Source organism: Clinocottus analis, unplaced genomic scaffold (genome assembly GCF_023055335.1).
Source record: "Clinocottus analis isolate CAN_PGR_092001 unplaced genomic scaffold, fCliAna1.0.p SCAF_8, whole genome shotgun sequence".
Classification (NCBI taxonomy): Eukaryota; Metazoa; Chordata; class Actinopteri; order Perciformes; family Cottidae; genus Clinocottus; species Clinocottus analis.
Window position 1 is genome coordinate 5,598,073 of NW_027176240.1, and position 25,741 is coordinate 5,623,813.

The 25,741-nt window shown below is 42.5% G+C and overlaps 1 protein-coding gene across 3 annotated transcripts in view; it reads right to left on the reverse strand.

Moving 5' to 3' along the window:
- Positions 1-17,181, reverse strand: part of akt3a (v-akt murine thymoma viral oncogene homolog 3a) — a 49,670-nt gene extending 32,489 nt beyond the window's left edge. Inside the window, exons 1-2 of one of the 3 annotated variants that reach the window (XM_068568628.1) lie at positions 17,091-17,181; positions 12,177-12,622 (exon numbers count right to left, since the gene is read on the reverse strand). In XM_068568628.1, coding sequence (XP_068424729.1) covers positions 12,177-12,222 — 46 coding nt within the window. In that variant the 5' untranslated portion in view covers positions 12,223-12,622; positions 17,091-17,181. The other 2 variants (XM_068568629.1, XM_068568630.1) reach the window with 2 other exon arrangements.
- Positions 17,182-25,741: the final 8,560 nt, after the last annotated feature.

The following is a 25,741-nucleotide window of genomic DNA, read 5'->3' on the forward strand; positions in this document are numbered from 1 at the left end:
CCTGCCTGGCTGCCCGGCTACCTGGCTTCCTGTCCGTCTGTCCGTCCGTCCAAGTGCCCACCTGTCCACCAGGGTGCATTCATACTGAGCTACTCTGGGTTCATTTACTCTTTAACTTTTGTTTGTGTGGACAGGTAAGAGCGACGCCAACAATCATCCACAGAGTAAAACCACGATCTGTTCTTCCTTTTAAGGTGTTTGGAGGCAGAAGGTGTGTTAGGGAGGAAACAGTTGTACGACATGGTTATATCTGGATGAGATGAGAAGAGAATGATGCTTGTAAAGCACAACATTAGAAAATGGAAAAGGGGCAAAACTCAGCCTCATCAGACTCCCTCACCATCATCGTCATGCACAACCGAATTGCTTCTTGTAAGCCCCATGTGACTTTTGTTTACAAGATGATTTTTGCTTGCGATTAGGCAGTTAGACTTTATGAACTTCTGTAGAGGTTAGACAAACAAAACCACAGTGGGATTACAATGAGCGGCTGGCCGGCCTGTCCGTCCCGCTGTGACGTCACGTGACTCTATAGGTCAGTTCATCTCAGACAAACACTTCTCTCTCCTTTCCTGAGAGCTGGTGTTTGTTGGTCTTGTTGTAACGTCTGTTTGTCTAAGAGGCTGTTTTTGACAACGTGTCCACCTCAGCTGGCCGGCATCAGGCACTTGAGGCTCACAGACAAGTCAAAACAGACAGAGATGACAACACCTGTTTACTTTGTTGTAATCAGTATAAGACGAAACAAATACACTTTCATATAAAACACGTCAAATACCTTGTGAAATAATCATCATGTTCTTGAATTGAATAATCTAATTTTCTGGTATTCTGTAATATGCTTTGAATCTGCTTGCATTATTCTCAAAAAATAAATCAAAAACTAAAACTCTAAACATATGTTATATCACTGATAATCTCCATCGGGAGCAGGAAAAATGCAACTTTAAGATTTTGTGGTTTTAAGTGTTTTACAGTAGATTTTTAGAAGGCAATTTTCTGGGTATTAACAAAAGATGTATACTTAAACCAATTTTTGCCACTGTACCAAATATTTTGTATTTTCTCAAAGTAAGTAGCTATATATACACATATTGATAAAATGTGCTGCAGAATATATGTGAAACCCACAGTAATATTGCTGCTTTCTGAACCTGCCTGCCTGGCGCTCTGCAAGATGCTTAATGAGCAGTCCGTTTCCCAGGTCTATTCAAACTCAAGATATTGTGTAGAAACACTCAAACCACGGAGCAATATCTGAATATGGCAGATGTTCGCCTCCTTTCTCCTCTGTTCTCCTCCAACTCCTCTCATACAGCAGTCTGCCATTGAACCTCATGTTCCAGCCGCTGTGCTGTGAGACATCTGCACCTCACTCACTGTTTCCTTCTTTCTTTCCTGTCTCATCTTTCCACACACACACACACACACACACACACACACACACACACACACACACACACACACACACACACACACACACACACACACACCTCTCTTTTCTTGATGACAGATGGCAAGTCAACAATTGTATAGCATCAGTCTCTCAAAACACAGACACACACACACACACACACACAGACAGAAAGACACGCACGCACTCGCACACACAGACACACGCAAAATCACAGAAACAAACACCACCTCCTTGTCCTCCAGTCCCTTTGTGCCCAATCCCCTGTCAGATGTCTTGATTTGTTTCTTACAGTTGAGTGTATGCATTAGTGTGTGTGTGTGTGTGTGTGTGTGTGTGTGTGTGTGTGTGTGTGTGTGTGTGTGTGTGTGTGTGTGTGTGTGTGTCCCTCCTTACCTTGGAATATTAGGCACTAGTTTAATGAGAGCTTGCTGAGGTGCGGGCCCCAGTCAGTGGACCATATGGGGGAGATTTAGCCCCCTCAGAACACTGAGCCAAGTCTCGCTGACATGATTACCACTGCCGTCCGTTGCTCTACACTAGTATCAGATTGGGAACTGGGAATTTTGTCATGGACAGCTAATTAATGACTGGAGATTGGCAACCAGAGACGGTGGAGGCTGAGGGAGGATGAAAAATTCTGTCAATGTTTGGTCTCTTCTTCCTCTCTGTATTTAATCAGGCTAACGAAACGAGACTCTGTGAAAAAGGCATCAAACTCAGGAGATGTGCACGCAAGCACATATGTACACAAATGGAAGAGGAAAAAAAGCTGGTCACATGAATAGTGTCACATTTCCTGGTTGGTTAAAACAAACAAATATTTGTCCTTCCTTTCCTAGAACATCCTAATAATGATCACATTTACCCACGCGTGACTAGTATGTACTCTACACACTGTTATAACTGCATATCTTTGTGAATGCATGGATTTATTCATGACTCACATTTTCAGTGTGTCTGTGTGTCTCTGCTCTTGGTTTGGTTAATCCCGTCAGCGACAGATTACAGGTGGGAAGATATAAATAGACCGACTGTCCCTTTATCCTGGCCACTGTGGCCTTCATCCTGGCCACTGTGACAAAACGGGAGCAAACTCAGACCAAACCCACCAATGGCGGCCATATATTTACCTCGGTAATCAAAATTACCAGATGTTTTAACAGGCTGTCACAGAGAAAAAAATAAAACAAGCTTCCACTGTCTCTTTACTTCACATCTGGCTGCCAGAGCACGGCCATCTGTAGTGCGTTGCTGTTCTTAACTACACTCATCAACTCTTGACTCTGCTGCCTAGAAAATGCTGAATATTTCACTCGAGGTATAGCGAACGCAAAATTAATATGTAAAAAAGGTATTTATCATTGACATTAAGACAACCGCAGCTGTGTTAGTAAACTAAGTATGTATTTCATAACCCAAACAACTCAACAGTGTTGATGGATTTTCCCAAATCTCTCCTCACCTTAGTTACAGTTAAAACAGGTACACAATGGGCCGACTGTAACCTTGAGTAAGTGGCTCTGCTTCACAATAGAGATCTCTGTGTCTTATCTGACAACCATCAGACTGGATAATCAATTCAGAAACCCTAAATAAAATCGCGAGTGCCTGCAGTGGCCTCAAACAGCTGCTGCCTTCATGGTCTGCCCATAAGCTTCTGTAAGAGAGGTTGCTCTCTTGAACAGATGCTCTGTATTACAAATAAAGCAACACAGAGCTTTGTGCCACGGTAGCGGAGTGAATAGGAGAAAATACATCAAGGATGTAACTGATGTTTGAGAGCAACAATGGCTGTCCAGTTTCCCCTGGCAACCACGCAGACCACTGTCCACCATTGTGGCCGGTGTTATTGCCCTTGTTTGAAACCACTTTTCCTGTGCCAAAAAAGAAAGATTAAAAAAAAAGAAAAACCTTGTGGTCAACTTATCTGCTCAAGGAGAGGTCAACGAATTCAATGAAGTGTGTAATTAAAAATCATACAATTAGGATCACAGCAAAACCCACAGGGGGAAGAGAAGCACATAGTATAGCTGAGGAGAACTGAACAACTTGTTTTTAAGGGGAAAACATTTTCTGCTCTGACATACCGGTACCTGTATGTAGTACATCTTATATGTGATCATTATCGCTTCAATTATGAGCTATAACCAGAATGGTCAGATCATTCTGTCAACTTTGGTCGGCAAAAGGCTGAGAACTGATGACCACCTGTCAGCCTGAAAGCCGTTTTAAGATACCATCAGACTCTGTGTTTTTATCATTGTAATAAGAAGTAAGCGTGTATTCAATTATCTTTTGCTGTGATTTTCAACCACTGTGCCACGAGATCATCAGGTGTGCCGTGGGAAAATGTCCAATTTCCCTTCATCGGTCCCAAAAAATAATATTTAGTTGCCGCTAACAATTTTTCATTGTTGAGCGTCTTAACCTGCAATATAGTGAGTGGCCTGATAATTCAATAATCTTTCATGCCAGTATCTGCTGTATTATGCTACAATGTGACATTTGGTAACTTTTTTGGCTGTGTGCCGTGGCTCAAAATAGGTCGAAAAACACTAGTCTATTGTACCCGATATTGGAAAAACAGCAATTATGAACCAGCTCTACAGATCCTCAATAGCATTTCCTAGAAATACACTGTATTCTTTCGTAAGACATAAAACAGTTTTAGTACAGTATGATAATAACAATATAATGTCTATATTGAAAAAGTTATGGATCAATATCTTATAGACTCGGCCAAGTAAGTAAATTAAGTGGCAATATGAGACCAAATGGTCACACTCTGGGGTCCTTCTCCTGCCAGCAAACACTTACACTAGCTGTCAGCCACAAGGCGCTAATCTGTTGGCCTAAATCAGCCAAACCAACCCCCACTCTTACCTGCCTCCTCTAATCAGCCCAAAGCCTACTCCAACCAGCCCACAATACCTCAAGATGTTACATTACACACACTGCCCCTTTGGTCTAATCTCTGTGTTAGTACACTTAAACATAGAAGCTGGTTTCAGAGCTGCTTCCGCCAATTGATCGCCATAGAAAACACCTAATAGTTAGCTGTGGAATAGTGATGGAGAGAAACTAGTTGATGAGGAAATCAAGGAAGCAGGAAACCCATGATCCACCTAAACGACCTCCATGTAACATTTGACTATAAGGTTTAATAAACTTAGTTTAAACGGTGGTTTGTACATAAAAATCACACTTTGAATCGCATCACAGTCACAGATCGAATCAGCAAAAAAGAAAACAAAGGAACAAATATATATAAATAACTGATTCAATTAAGTTCCTCACCAACATTACATTTTACGAGATTACATTTGAACACATCATAACGTTATAATAGTAATTTTCACTCAGCCTGAATGCACCATGATGCAACTGATTTTTGACATTGCTTTTTACTATGGTTTAATAATGGATATAACTGGAACCATAAGGGCAAATTAACAAACGTGTATGTATGAATACATGTGCATGTATCCAACTTTTTACTGTGATCAAATGTTTCAGGTCAGCACTTCGATGTTCCTGAGATACAAACGAATCCTATCACTCAACATCTCCTTCCTTCACCCTGTCTCTCTTCCTCTTTCCAAGTTTTCCCACTGCAGGGATCTGCACTCCATTCATTGATCCATTCATTAATTTACCCAAGACTGCCTCACTCTACGTTAGTTCATTCACTCACTCTTCCATTAAGCCATCTCTCAGTTTGTAGGGCTTCTTCAGGGACGCTTGCTACTGTATCACTTACCACTGATTTTATTTTGACTTTGCGGAGTTTTACAACTTCACAATATGTATCTATCTGTTAGTGTAAGGAAAGCTTAAGGGAAGTTAAAACCTACAACATTCAAAACAGCTAGCAGCTACTATGGGTGTGAGAAAAAATCAATATAGAATAGTATCACGATATTTTGCGTGGCGATATTGTATCAATACACAGAAGCCAAGTATCAATCTTTTATTTAATCAATTCTAAACATTTTTGGTCCTAGAATAGTAAAATCAATTTATTTTTTGTTGACAAAGCTTTCCTTTGGGGACAATTTGCGGTTGAAAAAAAGCAAATGAATCGAAATATATCGCAATACTCAATATATCGCAGTATCGTGATAATATCGTATCAGGACTTGAGTATCGTGACGATATCGTATCGTGGGACCTCTGGTGATTCCCACCCTTAGCTGCTACCGCATTGGCAATGTAGGCATATGCAAAGTAATGTAGAGTCAACGTTTTGCCAACATACTTATAATGCAGTATGGTTTACATCTCTTCACATCCTTTCTCTGATTGGTTGTCAAAAGAGTAAGAAAATGGAGTCGATAATAACATGTAACTGAGACGCTGCTCGTTGCAGATTTGCTGGCAGAAAACATATAGACCACCAGAAGAACACATTCTTCTCCATTTCAACCTGAATGTCTGATTGAGACAGTTAAAATAAGATTGATAGATAAGACATGTGTGCTTCTATATTAAATTATTGCTTGGTGCAACCTTAATTTGGAGCAAAACTTATATCCAAGGTTTATTATGTCAATTTGTGTAAAAATATAATATTCTGATTAAATACAAAAGGTGGCACTACTCTCTGCTGCCCGTCTGTGTATGTTTCCCATCTGTCTTTTATTTGGTGTCTGTACCTGCAAGTTGCAAGTCTCTTCTGCATTGGCAGGCTGTCTGCCTGTGTTCTGGCTGTATCCGTCACAAACTATCCGTCTCACTGCCTGTCTTTCCTCTGATGTTTGTCTGTAGGCTCTGCAGACTGGTCTGTCTGTTTGCACTGTGCTGTCTGTCTGTCTGCCTGTCTGCCACTCTCTGCAGTGTGGAGTGAGTCATTCTTAGGACAATGGAGACAGTTTGTAAAGCCACACTGGAGCGTACACTTCCTCCGGATGTGCAAGAGGATGCCATTCATAACAAAGCCTGTACTGTCTGCCCGTCTGCTACTGCCCGGTATATACATGCGAGTTCGGGTACAGAGGGGATGGAAAGAGAGAAGTACAGGGGAGATGGAAGGCGATACGGAGATAGACGGAGAGGGAGAGAGAGTGTGAATTGCAATAAGAAGGGGTTGTGTTGACAGGCTGTGGAGCGGAGGCAGGACAGAGGAGGAGGAGAGGAGAGAAGAAGGGCGACACAGCAGACAGTGGCGGCGGCAGCAGCAGCAGCGGCTGGTGATTGATATCAGGGCTCTGGCACTGCCACCTGATCCAGCCAGCCAGCCAGCCTCCAGCAACATTGAACTCACTGAACTCACTGAGCCAAGATGGCTGCCTCGCTGCACTGCACCCAATGAACCCCACAGCACTCTAGCGTATACAGTAGAGCCCATACTGTACGCCGTAAGAGTTGTAGAGATGGAGGGTACGGAGAAAAGAGTGTAGAAAGAGGACAGGGGTGTTGCTTTGCATTTTCATCTTAATGTCCGACATACAATCATGCCACGATGCATGAAGGGACAGGTTGGAACACACAGACATTGAATATCTAACTGAATATAAACTGGTCTCCATCGAAAGAGTCCACACTGTGATTGGATATATACATATTATGGATGTGATCTGCAAATAATGTTAAGATATCAGAGGGCACAGATCAGATCTGGAGACACAGAGCCACAGCAACACATGCAGAACATGCCAATGGGCGGGATGCAGGATTGTAATGTAATCCTACATCCTGTCCACTACAAAATCATGTCAATATGAATGTAACCACAGCCCTATGAGCCCCCTACATCTTTTCCCAAAATGCTCACAGAAATCAATAATAACAACTTCCACTGCATCCTCCTGCCAGAGGAAGAAGAGAAAAAGAGAACTCTCTCAGCTACTGAGAGGATGAGTCAAAGATTATTAGATGACTGAGTTTGACAAACTATGCTATGTTATATAGAGCTGGATGTCTAGTTTCTGGTAGAGTGTAGGCATCACAGATTCACATTTGATTATAACCCGGTGAGGTCTAGCAGATCTTAAACCTTTAACATCTGTAAAGGGCCAAACAGTAAGTGTAATACGTACACTGAGATTCATGTAAAACTGCAAACTTTAAATTCAAATTATGATCATGAATATTGAAATTTCTCTGCAGTTCAAGAAAAAAAACACTTACACACTTACTATCTCAATGATTACGAGAGCAGAAAATAACGACAGTCCATTATCAAAGCCTTGTGACTAAACCACGTAGTGTTGATGATATTTCTTCTTTTCTTTTTTTTTTACAATTCTAAAATTGTAAAAAAGGAAGAGTGCAACCTCCTCTTAAATTCATCTGCTATGTGATGCCTTAAACCCTCCTGGGAGCAAAATAATCATTGATCTTGGATTATTTTAAAACTGAGTCAGCAACAAGACGGTCTCCACTTTGACACAGCTGTATCTCATCTAATTAGGAGCTTTGCAGAGAAACACTTCTGGAGGACGGTGATGTAAAAGAATATGACGGTGTTCTCCCCTGTCTCTCTCCCTCAGTGTTTCTCCTCCGTCCCTCTCTCCTGGCCATCTGTTGTGCTGACGGCTGTGTGGGTTGATGCTGGTGGAGGTAACAGTATCCTCGACTACAGTGGCTGGCTGTGACCTCTGTGGCCTCACATGGACTCGCAGAAGGTAAACACCTGGCCTGGGCGGAAATTAAGTGGAGTTCACTTCAGATTTTGATTCCTAAAAAAAATGTGCAAGAAAACGGCCCTGTACCTTCAGGTAATTCTGCTTTTCACCCCCAAAACACAACATTTCACATAAGACAATGTTCAAACCTAATCCCGGCGGTAGCTCACATCTATCTATCAGATTTTCTAGCAAATGTCATTCAATGCGTCTTTTTTTAACTCATTCAATCTTCATGATTAAAAATGGAACAACGTGTTTCCAAACATTTCGTCTGTTGCTTTTATATCGGTGACAGATTCTGGTACATGTTCCTGTCTTACTGTTCATTATTTCCGAATATAAAAAGAAGATGCAGGCGAATGCACTCCCCACTGGGGTTTAATAAAAAGAGGAAGGAAATCTTCGCCATGGCAGTGAGCATGCGAGTACTGAAAGGCTTGGTCATCCGAGGACATGGTGTACTGGAGTCTGAAAAGATGTTCCTGAGGTATGTCTCTGTGTTCCAAGATGATGAGTGGCTTGAATTCATTTCTTCCTGCTTCATTTAATCACGCTTTTATGCCTATTTGGTTGTATCATGATGGTTTTGTGTTTTTATCGCTTTCTCTCTCAATCTTTCAAAACATTTAATACACTCTCTAATTTAAGTTTAATAGATTGATTGTGAGGGAACGTTTCCCATCGACAGTCTTACATACTCCTGAAGCCTTTGTGGTGGACATGCTTACTGAAAACAATGCACATGCATACAACTGAAGTGATCAGCATACACTGACATGGAGGTTTATCATTGAATGCGTGTGTTACATTGGTAGGGCTGTGAAATTACTCAAATTTGAATGACAATCGAGGCTCCAACGAGTATGAAAACAAGATAATGGACATATTCTATATTCCATTCCACAACTACGCTCCCGTTTTGTCTTGTGTTATAAATGCAGTGCACCCCTTTCCTTTACAGCTGTAAACCTTTGTCTGTTGATGCGTTTAACTTTCGAACGTGGGCTGCAAAATGTTCCTTTCGAAATGCATGATGTCTCCGAAGTCAATGAGTGATGAGGATTTTTTTGCCATATTCAAGCACACCTAATGTTTGATCAATTATGCTAATGGTTAGTGGCTCGTCTAACAAAAGCTACACGCTCACAGATGCACACAGTTCCTTCATAAAAAATGCAGGGAGGCGAGAATCCCCATGAGGGTGCATGAGCAAGAAGTCACCACCAATACTTTGTGCTTTGAAGAAAGAGGAAAACCCTCTAATTCAATCAATCATTTCACTGTATTACCAGACCCATTAATCAGACAACAAAAGACAGAGTCAAAAAAAGGTTAAAAGACGATAAAATGGACATTTAGAAACATTCAAAACCAGCAATCATCACTATTAACTACCCATTCTGGTCAAATTATGGTAAAATAAAACTTCCACACTGAGTCACCACGACGCTGTCTGTCATGAGTACATCTCTGCTCAAGAACAATCACAAAAAACATAAGCCGTGCATGGGCTGCGTCTTGTACAGGGGCTATATGTAAGTCCTGAGCAGCCAAAGCATCTCATCAGTAGAGCCGGTGGAATTTACGATGTGCTGCCCTGACAATGAAATTTACAACAACGTTGCCATAAATCGTTGTCGTGCGAGTTGTCTATAAAATGATGACTAACATATTTGACCTGCCTGCTTACTTTTCAGAAAAATCAAATTGTAAGTAAAACAGGGAACATACAATTATTTTTTACTACTAATAATCATGAAATGACTTTACGATATTGGAAGCATATCCTTTACAGCTGTTGGAGACCAGAACTGCAGGAAGAAATGTCCACTTAAGATGATTAATCATGAGATTACCAAAAGCACAACCTATTATAACAAGCATTTACCAACATACTGACAAAAATAATGGAGATTGGAGACTGACAGAAAAGTCAGATACACAACTACTCATCTTACCAGCATGGTTTATTGGCGACCAATACAAGAAGTCAGCAGTTATTTAGTGTCTTATGAAATACAAGTTGTTTATGACTGATTGAATTACAAGCCTCCGAGAAGCACGTGGACACCTCTCTTTCATAGTTCTGTTCCACTATTTTCCTTCTGATCTTTATCAACAGTCTTTTTTTCTAATCTTCCGCTTATGAAGCGTGGCGGAACTTCAGACTATTTTTACGCTCTCATTCATTCACAAATCTCTGCATTGCTCACTCACTAGCTTCTTCTCCATCAGCTGACTATCGCCATATGTATAAGTAAGACCGGACGCCCTCTCCCACCCCATTCGCCTCCAGTATTCATATCCAGAGCCCAAGATTACTTCAAGAGTTCCTCAGAAGTCCCACTCCACAGCCAATCATCCAGATCTTCAGCAACTTTCTTTATCTCTTTGCCACCACCAGTGTCTAGACCACATTGGAGGGAATATTCCTGATCCAACCATGGCATCACTACCCCACTTAATATGACAACGTCACAATGGGGTCTAAGACTCTGCACAGTTCTAACTTTGCTGTGCACCATGTAATACATGTATTTGTTCCCTCTAAATTAAGTCTCTCCTGATTCAGTCTCTTAGTGTCACCGCCTTCATGTCGCTCAATTCAAAACAAAACGATGTGCATTATTTGGTGGAAAGAGTTAAAGAGTACATGGCCTTCCTGATGCAATCTCTCCTTTGCCGCTTCGTTTCAGTAAAAAGCTGTCTAATGACTAAGACTGCAGTCTTTGCTGTATCACGACCTGGACAGTGAGTCAGCACCCCGACCTTGCTGCTCCCCCTACACACACACACACACACACAGACAAAGATTTAGCATATGATGCAGACAAACATTCATATTCCTGACACAAACAGCCCCCCCCCCCTCCTCCTTTCAACCTCTATCTCTACCTCTCTCACAGACTGACGAACACTGGTAGCGCTGCGTCGTGACTGGGGGCGATGTGTTCCTCTTAATATGCACAGACGACTGTCTGAGGATCACAATGGCATGTTGGCACATATACAGTAGACAAAGATCCTCCCCTGTACTTCAGCAAAACAGAGTGTGTACTGTATTTAAGTAAGTGTGTGACATCGTTAGAGGGAGCATCCACTCCACAACATGTTGTGCCATTGTAGCCTACATTACCCAGAAGCCAGCTGTCTGTTATGCATCATATCACTTCCTGTTCAACAGTTTGTGTTACACATTCCTAGACGGCATCACATAGTCAGGGGGGACGATGCTCATTGGCCTAAAAGTCTGGAAACTCCCCTTGTTCTATCCCTGAGGCGCGTCTACTACAACACACATTCACATACATTTGTGCCCGGAGGTATCAGAACCAGCAGACACACCAGGAAAACACAAAGTCCAACACTACCTTTCAGTCACCAAAGAGCTACTGTATGTCACTTTTTGGCTGTCAAGTGGTTTGGCTTGACCCCGCTACAAATTACTTTTCACCTGTTGCAGCAACTACTCACTGAACGCAAGTCATGGATGTCTGAGAACACGGAAGTACTATCATTTCTTCATGCTCCTCAATGACAATGGTCTTTTTTCTTTCACAATTTCCCATTAATTTGGTTGTAAACCGGATGTGTCATCAGTGCCCTCTTCCACCCGATGTCATATGACTTAAAACACAACCCTGTTCAATTATACCTCAGAGAGACAGAACTCGCTGCTTTCAGACTCGTACGCACGCTGGTCTGACAGAACACTACGCTTCAGCAGTGCAACTACCGGCCTGGTAGATGTCATTAACCACACACACACACACACACACACACACTTGTGCAGACAAATACACGCACATACCCATGCTCACACTCTTTTTCCAGACACAACCTGCATGAAGCACATAGAGGCTTAGCAAATAAACAGCCAGCCAAGCTTATAATAGAGAGACACATCCCTGTGGGGGAAAACACACACAATATACTTGCATACTAGATATTCAGACATCCCTGTCATCACACACACACTCAATCGCAAACACTCCCATTCACCCACCGGCACATGTGGACAGGCACAGCCGGGCCCTCAGTCTAGACGAGAGACAGAGTAGAAGAGGATAGAAAAGGGGTAGAGGTAGAGAGGAGGAGAGTAGAGGAAGAGAGGTACTGGATGTACTTACCCCGTTTCTGGAGCCATCCCTCTCTAACGATGGTGACATCGCTCATGGTTCCTTCACGCCGAGTCTGATACCGCTACACGCCTGCTCCACAGAGAGAGAGAGGGAGGAGGGGAGGAGAGGAGAAGAGAGGGAGAGGAGGAGAGGAGGTGGAGGAGGAGGGGGGGGAGGGCTGGCTCTCCCAGCCTCCGCGTCACTCTCCCTCCCTTCCTTTCCCGTTCAACCTCTCGTTCGCGCAGTCTCCCTCTCAGACACACACACACACAAACACGCAGGGTGTGTGTATGTGTCGTTTCGTTTCCTGTTGTGGCTTATCTCGCTGTCTCTCTCCCTTCTTCTTCTTCTCCTCCTTCTTCTTCTTCTTCTTCCCCCCCTCTTCCTCCACCTCCTCCTCCTTCTCCTCTCGCGTTCCCTCTCCAGACCTTCCTCCTCACCAGCAGTGACTCAGCCTGGAAGGAAGTGAAAAGAGAAAAAAAAGAAATAAAGCAAAAAATAAGAAGGCATGGATTTATTTTTCTCCTCCTTTACTACTGCCTCTCTCCCCTCATCTCTTCCGCAGCCCTTTCATACAATCTGTCAAGACAAACAATTAGTTATTGTGAGGACAAACGCTCCCTCCGCTCTCCCCCCACCCAATCATACACCCATGTTCCTCTTTCTATTGCTCAAACTCTCTCTGATAAACAGGATGAATAATTGCAGAGCTCTTGATGAGGCAATAACTGACCTTGATTGCCAAACAAATACCCCTGAGCTCTGCTCATCCCTTTATTTGCCGTGTGCAAAAGCACAGTCCACCTTCCTGTGCTTGCTGTATTTCTGCATGTCAAATTATTTTGTGTGTAGGCTGGTTTGTCTATATGTGGGAGGTGGGAGAGCATCTCAGGACTGTGGAGTAGGGCTTGGCTATAAATAGCAACAACGGCAGTTAGGATGCTCTAACGCTCTCTTTCTCTCTGCCCAAATCTCTGCACCTCTCTGTCGTCTCCCTGCCACTCTCCCTCCCGCTTGCTCGCTCGCTCGCTCACTCACTCACTCTCCCTTCCCTCTCTCTCGCTCTCTCTGCATCGCTGCCGTGTTCACCTCAAATGCACCCTACTACACTGTATTGCACAACGCGCAACAACACTACGCTGCTCCGCTTGAATGGAAATCAGCACTACGGCGGCTACAGGCTAGCAGTCGTAGCCATCTCGGTGGAAATCAGTATTCAGATCATAAGTGTTTGCACTGCTGCAGACACTTGGAGGGACTGCAGCGTCATAACCCCAGGAGGTGACACAGAGCTTTTTTTTTTATGTTGAGGCAGCAGTATAGTGGCGAATCTGCAGACTAGTACAACATGTCTTGGTCACAAAGGATGCTACAATGCTTTCACTTGCTATTCCTTATTATTTTTCCTTTCATATGCATGGTTGAGACAAGCTTAATTCCTCAGTATTATTAAGAAGGAGAAGGATGGATTTCCCTCATTCCACATCTGAGACAAGGTCTGGTGTGAACTGCCAATAAATTCTCTGAAAAAAAACATTTGACTTTAGTTAAATTGAAGACTGCGACTATTAATACCAAATCCAATATACAACCAACCAATGGTGTTATTACTCTGCTGCTTGCTTTTGAACTCGGACCTTAACGATTAGCTGTAAAATTAGAATGTTTTGATCATTTATTTAGTCCTTTATAATATGAAAATAACCTTGAAATGTTTTTTCTGTTCTATTTCTGTTTTCTTTTTAGTTTTACAGGATTGGAAATGTAACATATTTGGACTAGTTGGGCAAAACACCAGTTATACAAAGACATCTTCAGCTGTGGGGAAATAATGATTTCCGTTTTACAGAAATATGTAACCTGAAAATCACTGTTAGTTGCACCCTTAACAGTACCTACGAAAGCTGTTCAGTCCCCTGGACTTTCATATTTTTTACCACCCTGAACTACAGTGTGGGTAATTGTAACGACTGGAACCAACAAAGTGTCCATACAGTATCAAAACATATCGCAAGCTGCCATCAAATGTCTGATCAGACTCTTTAAAATGGCTTATTTAGAGTTCCTGATTTATATAGATATATTTTAAATGAATTAATCAGACTCTTTTTACACAATTCTTGCTATACAGCTGCTTTGTGTGCATTTGTGCTTAATAGAAAGAAAAAGGGTTATAGAAACTACAATTTCTGTCAAACTATGGGTACAGTATTGCTGCTTCATTCTGAAACTTATTAAACAAAACTTCGAATGATACCCGGCCCGGTATCATTTGAAGTTCAAGGGGATCGCATCCTTTTTATAGGCAGTGTACTCACTGTAGTGTTCTGGATTAAGCTTTAAATCTGCAGTCTAACTCAATGGACGTGCAATTATCTCTAACCTTAATCTGGACAACATGTTGAGAGGCGAAAAAGAAAACATGAGGAAAAGAGAGGAACAAAATGTCCAGACAGTGGCAACCCCTCTTCACAAGGGCAGCTGTTGCTATGGAGATGTGCACTGCCATGATGAACCGACCATGCCAGGGGAAGCACCTGCCAGACAACATTTATCTCACGATATTTCATTCCAGAGGCAACAACAAGAAAAGAAGACAGCAGAGACGGAGTTAGCGAGAAATGGAACAGGAAACAGAGTCAGAAGCAGAGGGCAGCGACGGTCGGCCCCCATCATTAGCAGGTTGAGGTGCTGCCAGGCTGCAAAGCATGACAGTGGAAACAACTGAAACAATCTAAACACATGCCTGACACATTTTGAGCATGACAAACACTGCTACACAGCTATTACAGTGCAAAAACAAATAAATAAAAGAGCAACACTTTGAGTAATGGCTGAAACTATACAGCGTTTTCCTCACCTTAAAACACACCACCAGACGGTTGCATGCTGGAGACCTCAACAACGTTTAAGCATCTTCTGAGGCGATTGCTAAATGTTTTGATTCATTTCATTTTCAAAACCAATCACTGCCTGAATATAAATTACTGCTTCATATAACTTAAACAAACAATAAAAAGACGCAAATTAGGATTCATAAACTGAACAAATGGGCAAAGTATTGGTGTGGCTCTTTTGTACAAGTTGTGTACAGATAGGAGAACTCCACGGTATATTTGTAGATGTATTCCTGTTCCTGCCACCTTCCTGTGGGGCCAGCACACCTCATCAGAAATTGTGGCCTCATACAAACCTTGGCTGACATCTGCAGGATTGAGCAAACTATCTTCTGCCTAAAAATGAAAGACATTTTTTTGGCAGGACTTCCAAGTGTTACACTTTTACCACAGGATGCGTTTTGTCCATCTAAAGCACGTCTGACGAACAAAATCACTTTTATTTTAATCAATATCGCCGACCACACGGGCTGCGTAAAAGCTTGTATGCCACAAGCACTTTACACACTTATGATTCAAGTCTATTTTCTTCCATTTTATGCACGTAATTACAGGAGGTGTGTATTGAGCTGTGGGCTGTGACCACACAGTTGCTGAACGTGATCCGTGTATACTGATGGAGGACAGAAGTTGCTGCTGCTGACATGCTGCTTCCACTAAGTAAAGCTGAAACAATCTGTTAAATAACTAATTATTCAACTATTTGGCACTTTTCAAGCAAAGCCACCAAGTCTAGCGGTACCAGCTACTGAAATGTGAGCTGATCTTCTGCATCTGAGTATTTTCTCTGTCTTATATCAATACAATTTGAGCATCTTTGAGTTTTTGACTGTTGGTCGGAGAAAACAAAACATTTTGATATTTCAACTTCAAATTTACACAGTTTTCGGATATTTTATCGACTACTGCATTACTTGAGAATAAAATGTACATATAAAAGTGATCAAATCATTGTTAATTGCAGCCCAATGTAGGACAGCGTGCATCTCAGACATGTAGTAACCATCCTCAATTTTAAAGATGCTATGGAATTTTCTGCTCAAAGACAAAGTACACAAGATTACAAATATTTGACATCAAAAAGACTCAGTGATATGGACATGTCAGTCACACTCAGCCATACCCTACTTATAGGTCCAGGCTTTTTCCTGACTGTGGCATTGATGCAGCAGCATTATAAACATCCACCATCTCTATCACCACTATAATTCATTAATGAACTGCCATGAGTGTGACATAGCCTATTAATCACACATATGAACACTCGCTATCTCTCTCTACAACCTTCTCTTTAAAACAATCAACACAATACATAGTTGCCTCAAACATCAGTAATGTGATATGTTGGTGAATCCACTGTTGGGATGGATGTCTAAATGCTGTGAGGAGCAACAGCATCAGCTACGTCACAGTGCGAGACGGTCGTCAAAATGACGTATGTTGCATGCAGCATGGCAGAAAACGGCATGGATGCTATTAAACATGCAAATAAATAAACGCCTTCCCGGTTAACAACAACTGAGGTTACCTTATTTTCGAGACAGGACCGCAGACTGTGCAACTCCTCAGCATTCACGCAAACTAGCACCGAGTTAGAAACGCCCCCCGCCGTGACTACCACGTTATAAACACACGTTATCGAGCTCGCGTTAGCGGAGTCTCTGTTATGTTCACCGGTAGCTACCGGTATTACCTGGAGCGGCAGGTGCTGCGGTGCTCCTGCGCACCTGCTGTTCATTAACCAGCCCGGGTTGTGTTTTTGTTTTCCACCTTCCCTCCCGAGTGAGCAACGTCACTGCAACCCTTTGATGTGCGCGCTGGTCAAACCGACGCAGTTAACGCGAGCGTCACCCGTCGTACGGAGAAGCTTCACCGCAGCCAGCGGGTTGTTTTGACTTTCAGGAAAACTAGTGACGTCACCCGGAGAAACGGCAAACCCCCCTTTTTCGCTCACGCACAGGTGCGCGCGCGCACACAACGCACGCACGCATGTACACACACATACACGCACGCACACACATCCTACCGTCTCGCTTCGTCCTCCCGTTTTCGGTGTTTAGGGTTTCAGCTCGCCGTGAGGTCTCCTCTCTCTCTCTCTGGTCATCCCATTCCAACATCCCGTGTGTCTCCGCCGGCTAATAAGCCAACCATCGCGAGAATCAGCCGGTGTTGAGGCTGTTCGTCTGTAGGAGAGAGAGGCCTGTACTGGTTCTGGTCCCAGTATGGGAGATACTGTACGACACTTTTGACTTCGTTACAGTTATTTGAAAGCTGTAGTCACTTTACAAATAAAAACGTTTGTGGTGGAATAAGTACTCATATATTGTACTTAAGTAAAATGATCAATACCACAGTGTATGCATACTGTTACAAGTAAAATTCTGCTATACAAATTGTAATAAATATACTGACAAAGTAAAGTGAAATCACTCATTCTGCAGATTAGCAAATTTCACAATTATACTTTGCTGATAATGATCAGAATCATGTTTATTGACATTTATGTTATAATTACTTGAACTTAATTTAATTTTTACTTTATTAATCCCCAAGAGGATTTTTTTTTTGATTTCCCCTTGGGGATTAATGAAGTACACATCTATCTATCTATCTAGCTTGGTAAATAGTGCAGAAAAATAAACTTAAACTAAAATCAATTACATGAGACATGATTAAAAAAATATTAAAATGTACAATACAATATGGTAAACAAAAACAACAAACTAAGAACAGTACTTTAAAACAAAGCAAGTGTATTTTATTTGAAAGAAAAAATTGTGCAAGAGTGAGTAACGTTGACACATTTCTCCTGAGGATGTCAGTGTCAGAGTCAGTGGGGGTCCTTGGGATTATTTATGAATCCATTATTGATGCATTAATGTGTTTATCATTCTCATGTTGCAGATGTTAAAGGTTGGTTGCTAATTTATAAAAAAGGTATGATCATTAATCTCTTCATATTCTAAATGTGTAAAGAAACTTAATAAATTTATGTAAAATAAAACGTCAAGTGAACAATATTTGCCTGCAGTTGATTAGAAAACCTATAAAGTTGCTTTATACTCAATTTAAGTCCCTAAAAATTGTACTTAGATGCACCACTTAAGTAAATGTTCTTGGTTACTTTCCACCGCTCCATGCAAATCACATGAAAAGCTTACAAAAGAGGTTTCGTTAGAAATCAAACAGCCCAACAGTACTTAGTAGGCCGACAAGTGCATGCTGAAACGATTAGTCGGTTAATCAAGCAGTCGATTGACAGACAATTCATTGGCAGCTGTTTTCATCAAACACAGGTGTTCCTAACAACTACAACAACCAGATGGCTCTTTTTCTCTTCACAGTGTCCCCGTCAGCTGTGATGTGTGACAGTGAGCAAGCAAAGAGTCAGGACCTTGAAACCAAGCAATTCAACCATTATTGATTTTACTATTTACACCTGTAATCTCCTCCTGAGGCATGGCCAAATGTCTTCTGTGAAACAATGTCGAGGAAATAATGAAAATCCACATTCATATTGATTTTCAATAACTTAAAAGGATTTTATCTGTAATTCACCACAAACAATCACAAGTGCCAATTAAAGGTCAGATATAAGAACTCAAGGCTTTCAAAACCAGCTCGTCCATCTTGACCCTGTGAAAAATTTTAATCTAAGATAAGACTTGTTGAATATCAGGGTAACAGTATAACTGTCCCATGACAAGTAAACCAGCATCCAGTTTTTAATAGAGAGCGCGTTTACACTAAAACACTCTAATCTGACTGATAGACCCAAAAATGAACTTCAAAGCATGGATTTCTTGCAGATGAGTTATCTTTTAATTGGTTAATAGGTTGTGACGCTCTGACATTTTTTCATATTTTATCTCTATCTGAAGCAGTGAACAAATAAGTGATTTTTGTGATAAGCAACATGGATTTAGTGAGGTGTTTATGGTGTTTTTTTATACATATTCTCTAGTCTATTGTTTACAGAAACATGGTGGTTTCTAAGCAAGTGAACAGACAGCTCACTGTGAGTCAGTCGGGTCAGTAATCCCTTCGGCCTCTTAACATTAGTACATTGCAGTATCTTAAATGTTGTTTACAGCTGGAAGGATCAGACAGCTACATAACACATGACTAAAATATTTCTTGAACAGCTGATCTGTTAGAAATGTTCAGAGCACATTTAAGGCTTAGATTGTTGATACAATCCTCTTCTCCTCCCTTCCCTTGTTTGTGTGGAGCTGGGCAGCAGTGGCAGAGGGTGTAGGTTTGGGGCCCTGGCGGGGCACAGAGTGCAGACACAGGTGGACCGAGCGCGTTGGATGATATGCGTGTGTCCTGCGCTCACTCTTTTACACGCATACACATATTGCCATCAGCTGGCCTTTTGCTCACAGCCCTGTGTGCAGAGGGGGAATATGAGCAAAAACCAGCAGCCAGGGAAGGTGTGTGTGTGTGTGTGTGTGTGTGTGTGTGTGTGTGTGTGTGTGTGTGTGTGTGTGTGTGTGTGTGTGTGTGTGTGTGTGTGTGCAGTGGAGGTGGGGGTAAAAAAAAACAGCTTGAAAATGAAAAAAGACAACACAGGGGAGCCCTTCTGTTGTCATTGCTGTGGCCAGACGTGTCCCACAACACACACGTATACGCACACGCACACGCACACACACACAAACACACACACACACACACACACACACACACACACACAAACAAACAACTTAGTCTGTTAGCAACTTGGACACACATAAAATGTTTGTCCTGCACTGTGTGCTACGTACCATAATAAAAATACTTGTATAGAGTTTATGGAGTTGACTATGTATTGGCCCTGATATGTTACTCAGTGATCTTATAATAAGTGCACCTGTCTGTAATCTGGGTTCCCTCGAGGCATCATTATGAACAGTCTTTCCAGTGGATGAGTGAGTGTGTCCAGTCAGTCAGATCAGCTGGAGGAGAACAACATTCGGAGGTGCGATCCTCTCGGTATGTTGTGCTCATCAGTGCAGAATCTCACTCACAAGTGCACCACATGGAGTATGTTTGTGAACTTCTGGCATGTTAAGTTTCCACGTGTGTGTATACAGTATGCATGTGTGTGTCTGTAAGAGAGAGAGCTAAACAGGCAATGAACATATATACTACAAAATGTCAGATGTGGCAGGGAGTATATGTAAGAAGAGCATAAATCTAATTCATACTGACCTTCTCACAATAAGAATGCTAACATACTGATGTAGCCAGTATAATATTTACCATTTATTTACTATCTTTGTTTCGCCTGTGAGCAAGCAAACATTTGTTAAATAGCAATAAACACAAAGCATGGCTGAGAATGATGGAGTGTCATTGTGTTTTTTCAGCAATTTAGTCATAAAGCAAAGTTTTGGAAAATTTAAAAAACTCGGCCTTACGATGGCGCTTGATAATAAAGTTCATCAAAGTTCCTGGAATGCACCCTGAAGGGGGTCGTGAATGTGTGTACCAAATTGAAATGTATGCTGATATTTCACTTAAAACTGTAAATGTTAAACATTTGTAAAGAATTTGGCGCCAATTCCTGAGTTACATATTTCGCACGCTAAATTAAAACTTTGAGCTGCCGGTGAAGAAAAATGAAAGAATCACCAACTTCATGAGAATTCATCCTCTGGGCACCATGAATGTTTGTGCTAAATGTCATGCTGACCCATCAAATGGTTGCTGGGATTAGTTTACACAACTAACATGTAAGACAAGTACTGAAACATCACAAAATATAGCTTTAAAAATACATTTATACTTCTGACTACGGTGCCATTCCTTTCTTTCTTTTTGTTTCTTTCCTTTTCTTTCTGGATGTCTTCTATCACCTTCCTTTACTCCTCCCTGTGTCCTATTATTTTATAATTTCTTCACAGAGAAACACAGAATACTTGACAATTTATGAGACTTCAGAAATACCTTTCTTTCAAGGTTGATAAAATAGATTTAAAGTGTTTTGTCCTTCCTTCTGTATGGCGTGTGTGTGGTCGATAATCTAGTCTTTTCCACTGGGACCCCAAATGTAACGGTGGCCCTTTGGGGGCCCATGTGCCATCAGTTCTCACCAAGCTGGACCCCTGACTCCCTGTGGGTGAGATGGTGCGCCGCTGAGTGAATCTCACACACACACACACACACACACACACACACACACACACACACACACCCTTGACACTCCGAGGTGACACCAGAGCACAGAAGGTCTGTCCAGGTTGAACCACACAAACACATGCGCGCGCACACACACACACACACACACACACACACACACACACACACATGCAAAGCTAAACTTCCAGCTTTTGACTATGAAAACATCCCTCCCCCCATGCCTCCTGTCTCTGCCCTCCTGCCACACACATACCTCCCTCCCCTCCTGTTTTGCGACTCCCTTCGCCTCCTGCAGCACACCCGGGCCCGCTCCACGCCTCCAACCCCCTACCTTCACCTCAGCCCCAGCTCCCAAAGCCCAGGGAAGCAGCAGCCGTGCTGGACGGCCCGGCACCCCGTACCCCTTTAAGCCCGTCCCCGGTCTCTTTGAAGCGGCTTCAGGACAGAGAGGTCAGCCTCGCCCCCGAGACCCGCATGGAGGTAAGGACAGCTGCGGCCAGACAGACCCCGTGCAGGGGATACGTGCGCACAAGAACAGGCACACATGCACATATGCACACACGAGACAGGACAGAGCAGCTGCAGCCACGGTGTTGAAGGTGTGCTGTACAGCAGGACAGCTTGGGAGCCAGTATGGTCCAGCACGGCGCCGCTCTGTTCTGGGTCACCTATTTTGCACTCAAGTGTGAAATCGAGTCAGCGGAGTACCAGATGACCAGATACAATGTATATATCTATATATACTTTATATGGGAATTTAAACCTATAAACTCTAGCAAAAGTTGCTGTTGTATGCTATTGTTGTGTCGGTGTAATAAATCTCTCTTTGATTAATTTACCTTAGTTAAAAGCGGAGTATTTGGCTGTTGCGCAATCACATGATAGTGAAGCAAGATCCCTTTAAATCTGAATGATAGAGAGGCATCACTTCCTTGACTGGAACCATCACCACTTACATCACCGTTACAGTGAAACTTTGTCCCGATAAAAATTTAAAATTCTTGCTCATATTTTGTTACTATGGCAACATTTTCAGATGATCTACTGCTCTAACATCTCAGTCGGAGTGACCCCAATTTACGATGCTGTAAAGTACAGGGGGTGGACCAAATCAAAGGAAAGCCGAGTGCAATCCAGTCCACAAACCGAACCAAATTTCAGTTGAATTTACTCTGCTAATTGAACATACACTTCAATAGTAGCGTTGAAAGGGTGTCATTTACGACAGGGCTGTTGGATTTAATTCCCCACAATGTAATGTTTACCCTGTTCTATCCCATAATGTGATGAGGGAAGATGAGGTTAGGTTTGGAAATTAGAGCGTGAAGCATTGGTTTTAAAGTTAATTTGCCAGCCTGTTAATGTGTTTGATCCACGAATATGTTCACATATTCCGAGATGCAGCGTGTGTTGTATGTGGATTCCTTCCACTGAAATGCAAACAGGTTGCACTCCCCCCAAAAAACACCCTCCATCACATAAAACACACACTTGTGTTTTTTGTCTTGACCGCTGGAACTGTCTGGTTTGCTCTGCAGCGTGCAGCTGCTCTGCCCTAAAATGAAGGGCTTGAGGCCAAAAGAGTAGACACATTAAGTTGACAAAAGTATCAATGATACTGCAAAAAAAACAAGTACTTGTATACTACCAAAAGATAGTAATATAAGTAGCAATAGTTTAATGATCCCTTCAAACAAGCTCACACTTAGATGTGTTTGATTGTTTGTGTCCCAAATAACCAACTGTCTTTAAAAAATGGCATATTTGTAGAAACTTGCACTTCATTGTAATCTTATATTAATGTAAAAACGTCACATTAACATATCTTTCCATCCCTTTTCTTTAAGTACTTTTCATCTTTGGAACCCAAATTGAATCTTTTTGTTGTCTGAGATTGTTTGCTGTAAGACTCTAAAAATAAATGTAATAACATTTTCACTGAATTCCTATTGTTTGCTATTTTCAGGCTGTTATAAAGAACCAGTCAATTTGACTTTTATTTTCAAGTTTATGTACGGATTTGTGCTGATTTAAAGCTTATATTGGACAATGTTCACTTCCTAAATATGAAAACACTCTTGTAATTATATCATATATTGTTTTGGAAACATTGTTAATTCTCAAGGTTGAAAGTAAGCAATGACGGCAACAATTTCATTGCACACATTGTTGATAAAGAGTTCATTGCCCATTAAAACACCTCATCTTGAAAACAAGTACATCAAATTATTTCTGAAGCCTCCACTGGCCCGAGCACACGGTCATGTGCAACGTTTGAGCCGGGAAGTCGTATTTCCAACGTGACGGCAGGATTATTTACGAGTGAGCGTAAAAGCAATTATGTGATTGACCTCTGCTTAGCGGAAGCTGCAGCCGTGATGTCGGAGTCATTTTGCACCACGGTGATAAAACGAGAGCGCTGAGCCACGAAGCACAAGCTCTTTATTTACTGCTTAGGTTTGTTCTGACGCGTCCCAACGTCATAAGAAGTGAGGGGAAGAATGAGAGTGCAGTTTGTAGGCTGAGGTTACATTTGTTTACAGGACAAACAAAGAAGCGTTGGGTTGTATTGTTGTCTGTTATTATCAGCTATGTGTGGATGTTAGTTATGAGGGCCTCAACCGTCGAAGACAGATGTTACCTGCATGAGACAGTGGGAGCAGCCAGAAACCCCCATCCTTCCATTAGTGACGTAAACATCTCCAGGCTCTGGACTGCGTGACATGGGCATGCCAATGAATCCTCTGTTTCTGTCTCTCTCTCTCTCTCTCTCTCTCTCTCTCTCTCTCTCTCTCTTTCTCTCTCTCTCTCTCTCTCTCTCTCTCACACACACACACACACACACGCACACACACTTCCTCTCTCTCTCTGCTCTTCCAGCTGCATGCTGGAGTTCCACTGGGTGCCATCAGTGTAGATTCTGCTCAGTGGTTGAGTCAATGAAGCAATGGGAGGATGGCAGACAGAGAGCACGGGGAGAACTTTGATCTGTTTTTGTTCCAGAGGAGGGTCGAAGCCACTGATGAGGTGTGACCTTGACGTACGACTGAACACAATGCATTTCAAGCAAGAAGTTCTCTCAAGCCACATTCACAATACATGCTCTTTTTTGTCGGCTGTAGAAAATGAAATCATTATTTTGCCAGTGTTGTTGCTCTCCGTAACTCTTTACTGGCAGCCATTTTGTCTCCAGAATTACAATTAATTATATTCAAATATTAATCTTACAGTCATTCCTCTCCTTCAAGAGAGAGAGAGAGAGAGAGAGAGAGAGAGAGAGAGAGAGAGAGAGAGAGAGAGAGAGAGAGAGAGAGAGAGAGAATGGCCCTAAAAAGAGATTATACATTGGCAGAATACCTCTCTTCTGTCAGAGGTAAGAAGCAGAGACAGACCCTGACCAGGTACAGGCTCAGTGACCACCAATTAGCGATGGAAAAAGGCCGACAGAAGAAATCTCGGCAACCAAAAGAAAACAGAATATGCGGTCACTGTTCGACAGGTGAGGTTGAGACAGAGATGCACTTCCTCCTAAAATGTTATACATATAGTGAAACAAGAGATGCTTTTGACGCCATCAGCACCCGATGGACCTGTGACAGACACAACTTAATGCCCGATCACAAACAGCCCCATGTCCCTCACATCCTCCCTGCGTGTGCACAGCTGTGTGCAGGAACCCCTCCAGACCACTAGGGAGCGCTGCATTAGTCATAGTTCTACTGAGGGCTCCAGCTGTTAGCCTAATGTCATCTTCTCTCTGTTTCTTCTCTGAGGCTGTGGAGCAAACCCATCTGGATGAGGCAAATTATGTGTGTCTTAGTTATTCCTGGAACATCTGGAACAGCGCAGTGGACATCGGTCCCTGAAGAGCACAGCAGTGCTGAAGTTGGTTTTAGGAAATATTGTGGTATTTGTTAAATATATCTCTCAAGCAGGCCAGAAAGATTCTCTCCAGAGGGGGTACAGGAAGGATACATGTTGCTATCTCTCCTGGTGTGTGTGCCTGAGTTTCAGAGGAGGTTAGGTTGTTCACAGCACATCTGTCAACATCTGGGTGCACAGACTGTGTTTGGCTTTCCAACAACTGGGTGATATCAACACCACAAACACACACAGTTTGAGTACAGCCAGAGGATAGAGCAGAGGTAGACCCCCCTCCCTCCCGCCCCACCCTCCCTCCTACGCACGCAAACACACTTCCAAAGCCTCTGATGGCCCCTGAGGGCCCCCAGTTTCCAATCCTGCCACTTCCTATTTCTGGTCTGCGCCTCCTTTACTTCATTTGTAAGACTCTCTCTGTCTTCGTCTTTATTCGTCTTCACACGCACACACACACACACAGACACACACACACACACACACACACACACACACACAGACACGCTCACAGACACATTAACACTTTATGTGTAAATGTGATTTTCCCCAGGCTACGCGCTCCTTGGGGAGGCACAGGAGGAGACGTCTTCTTCTTCCCAGAACAAACTGCAGCGTAACATCTGTGTGCAGGAAGAGAGAGACAGATGTGAGGAAAGATATCTGTCAGGGGAGGAG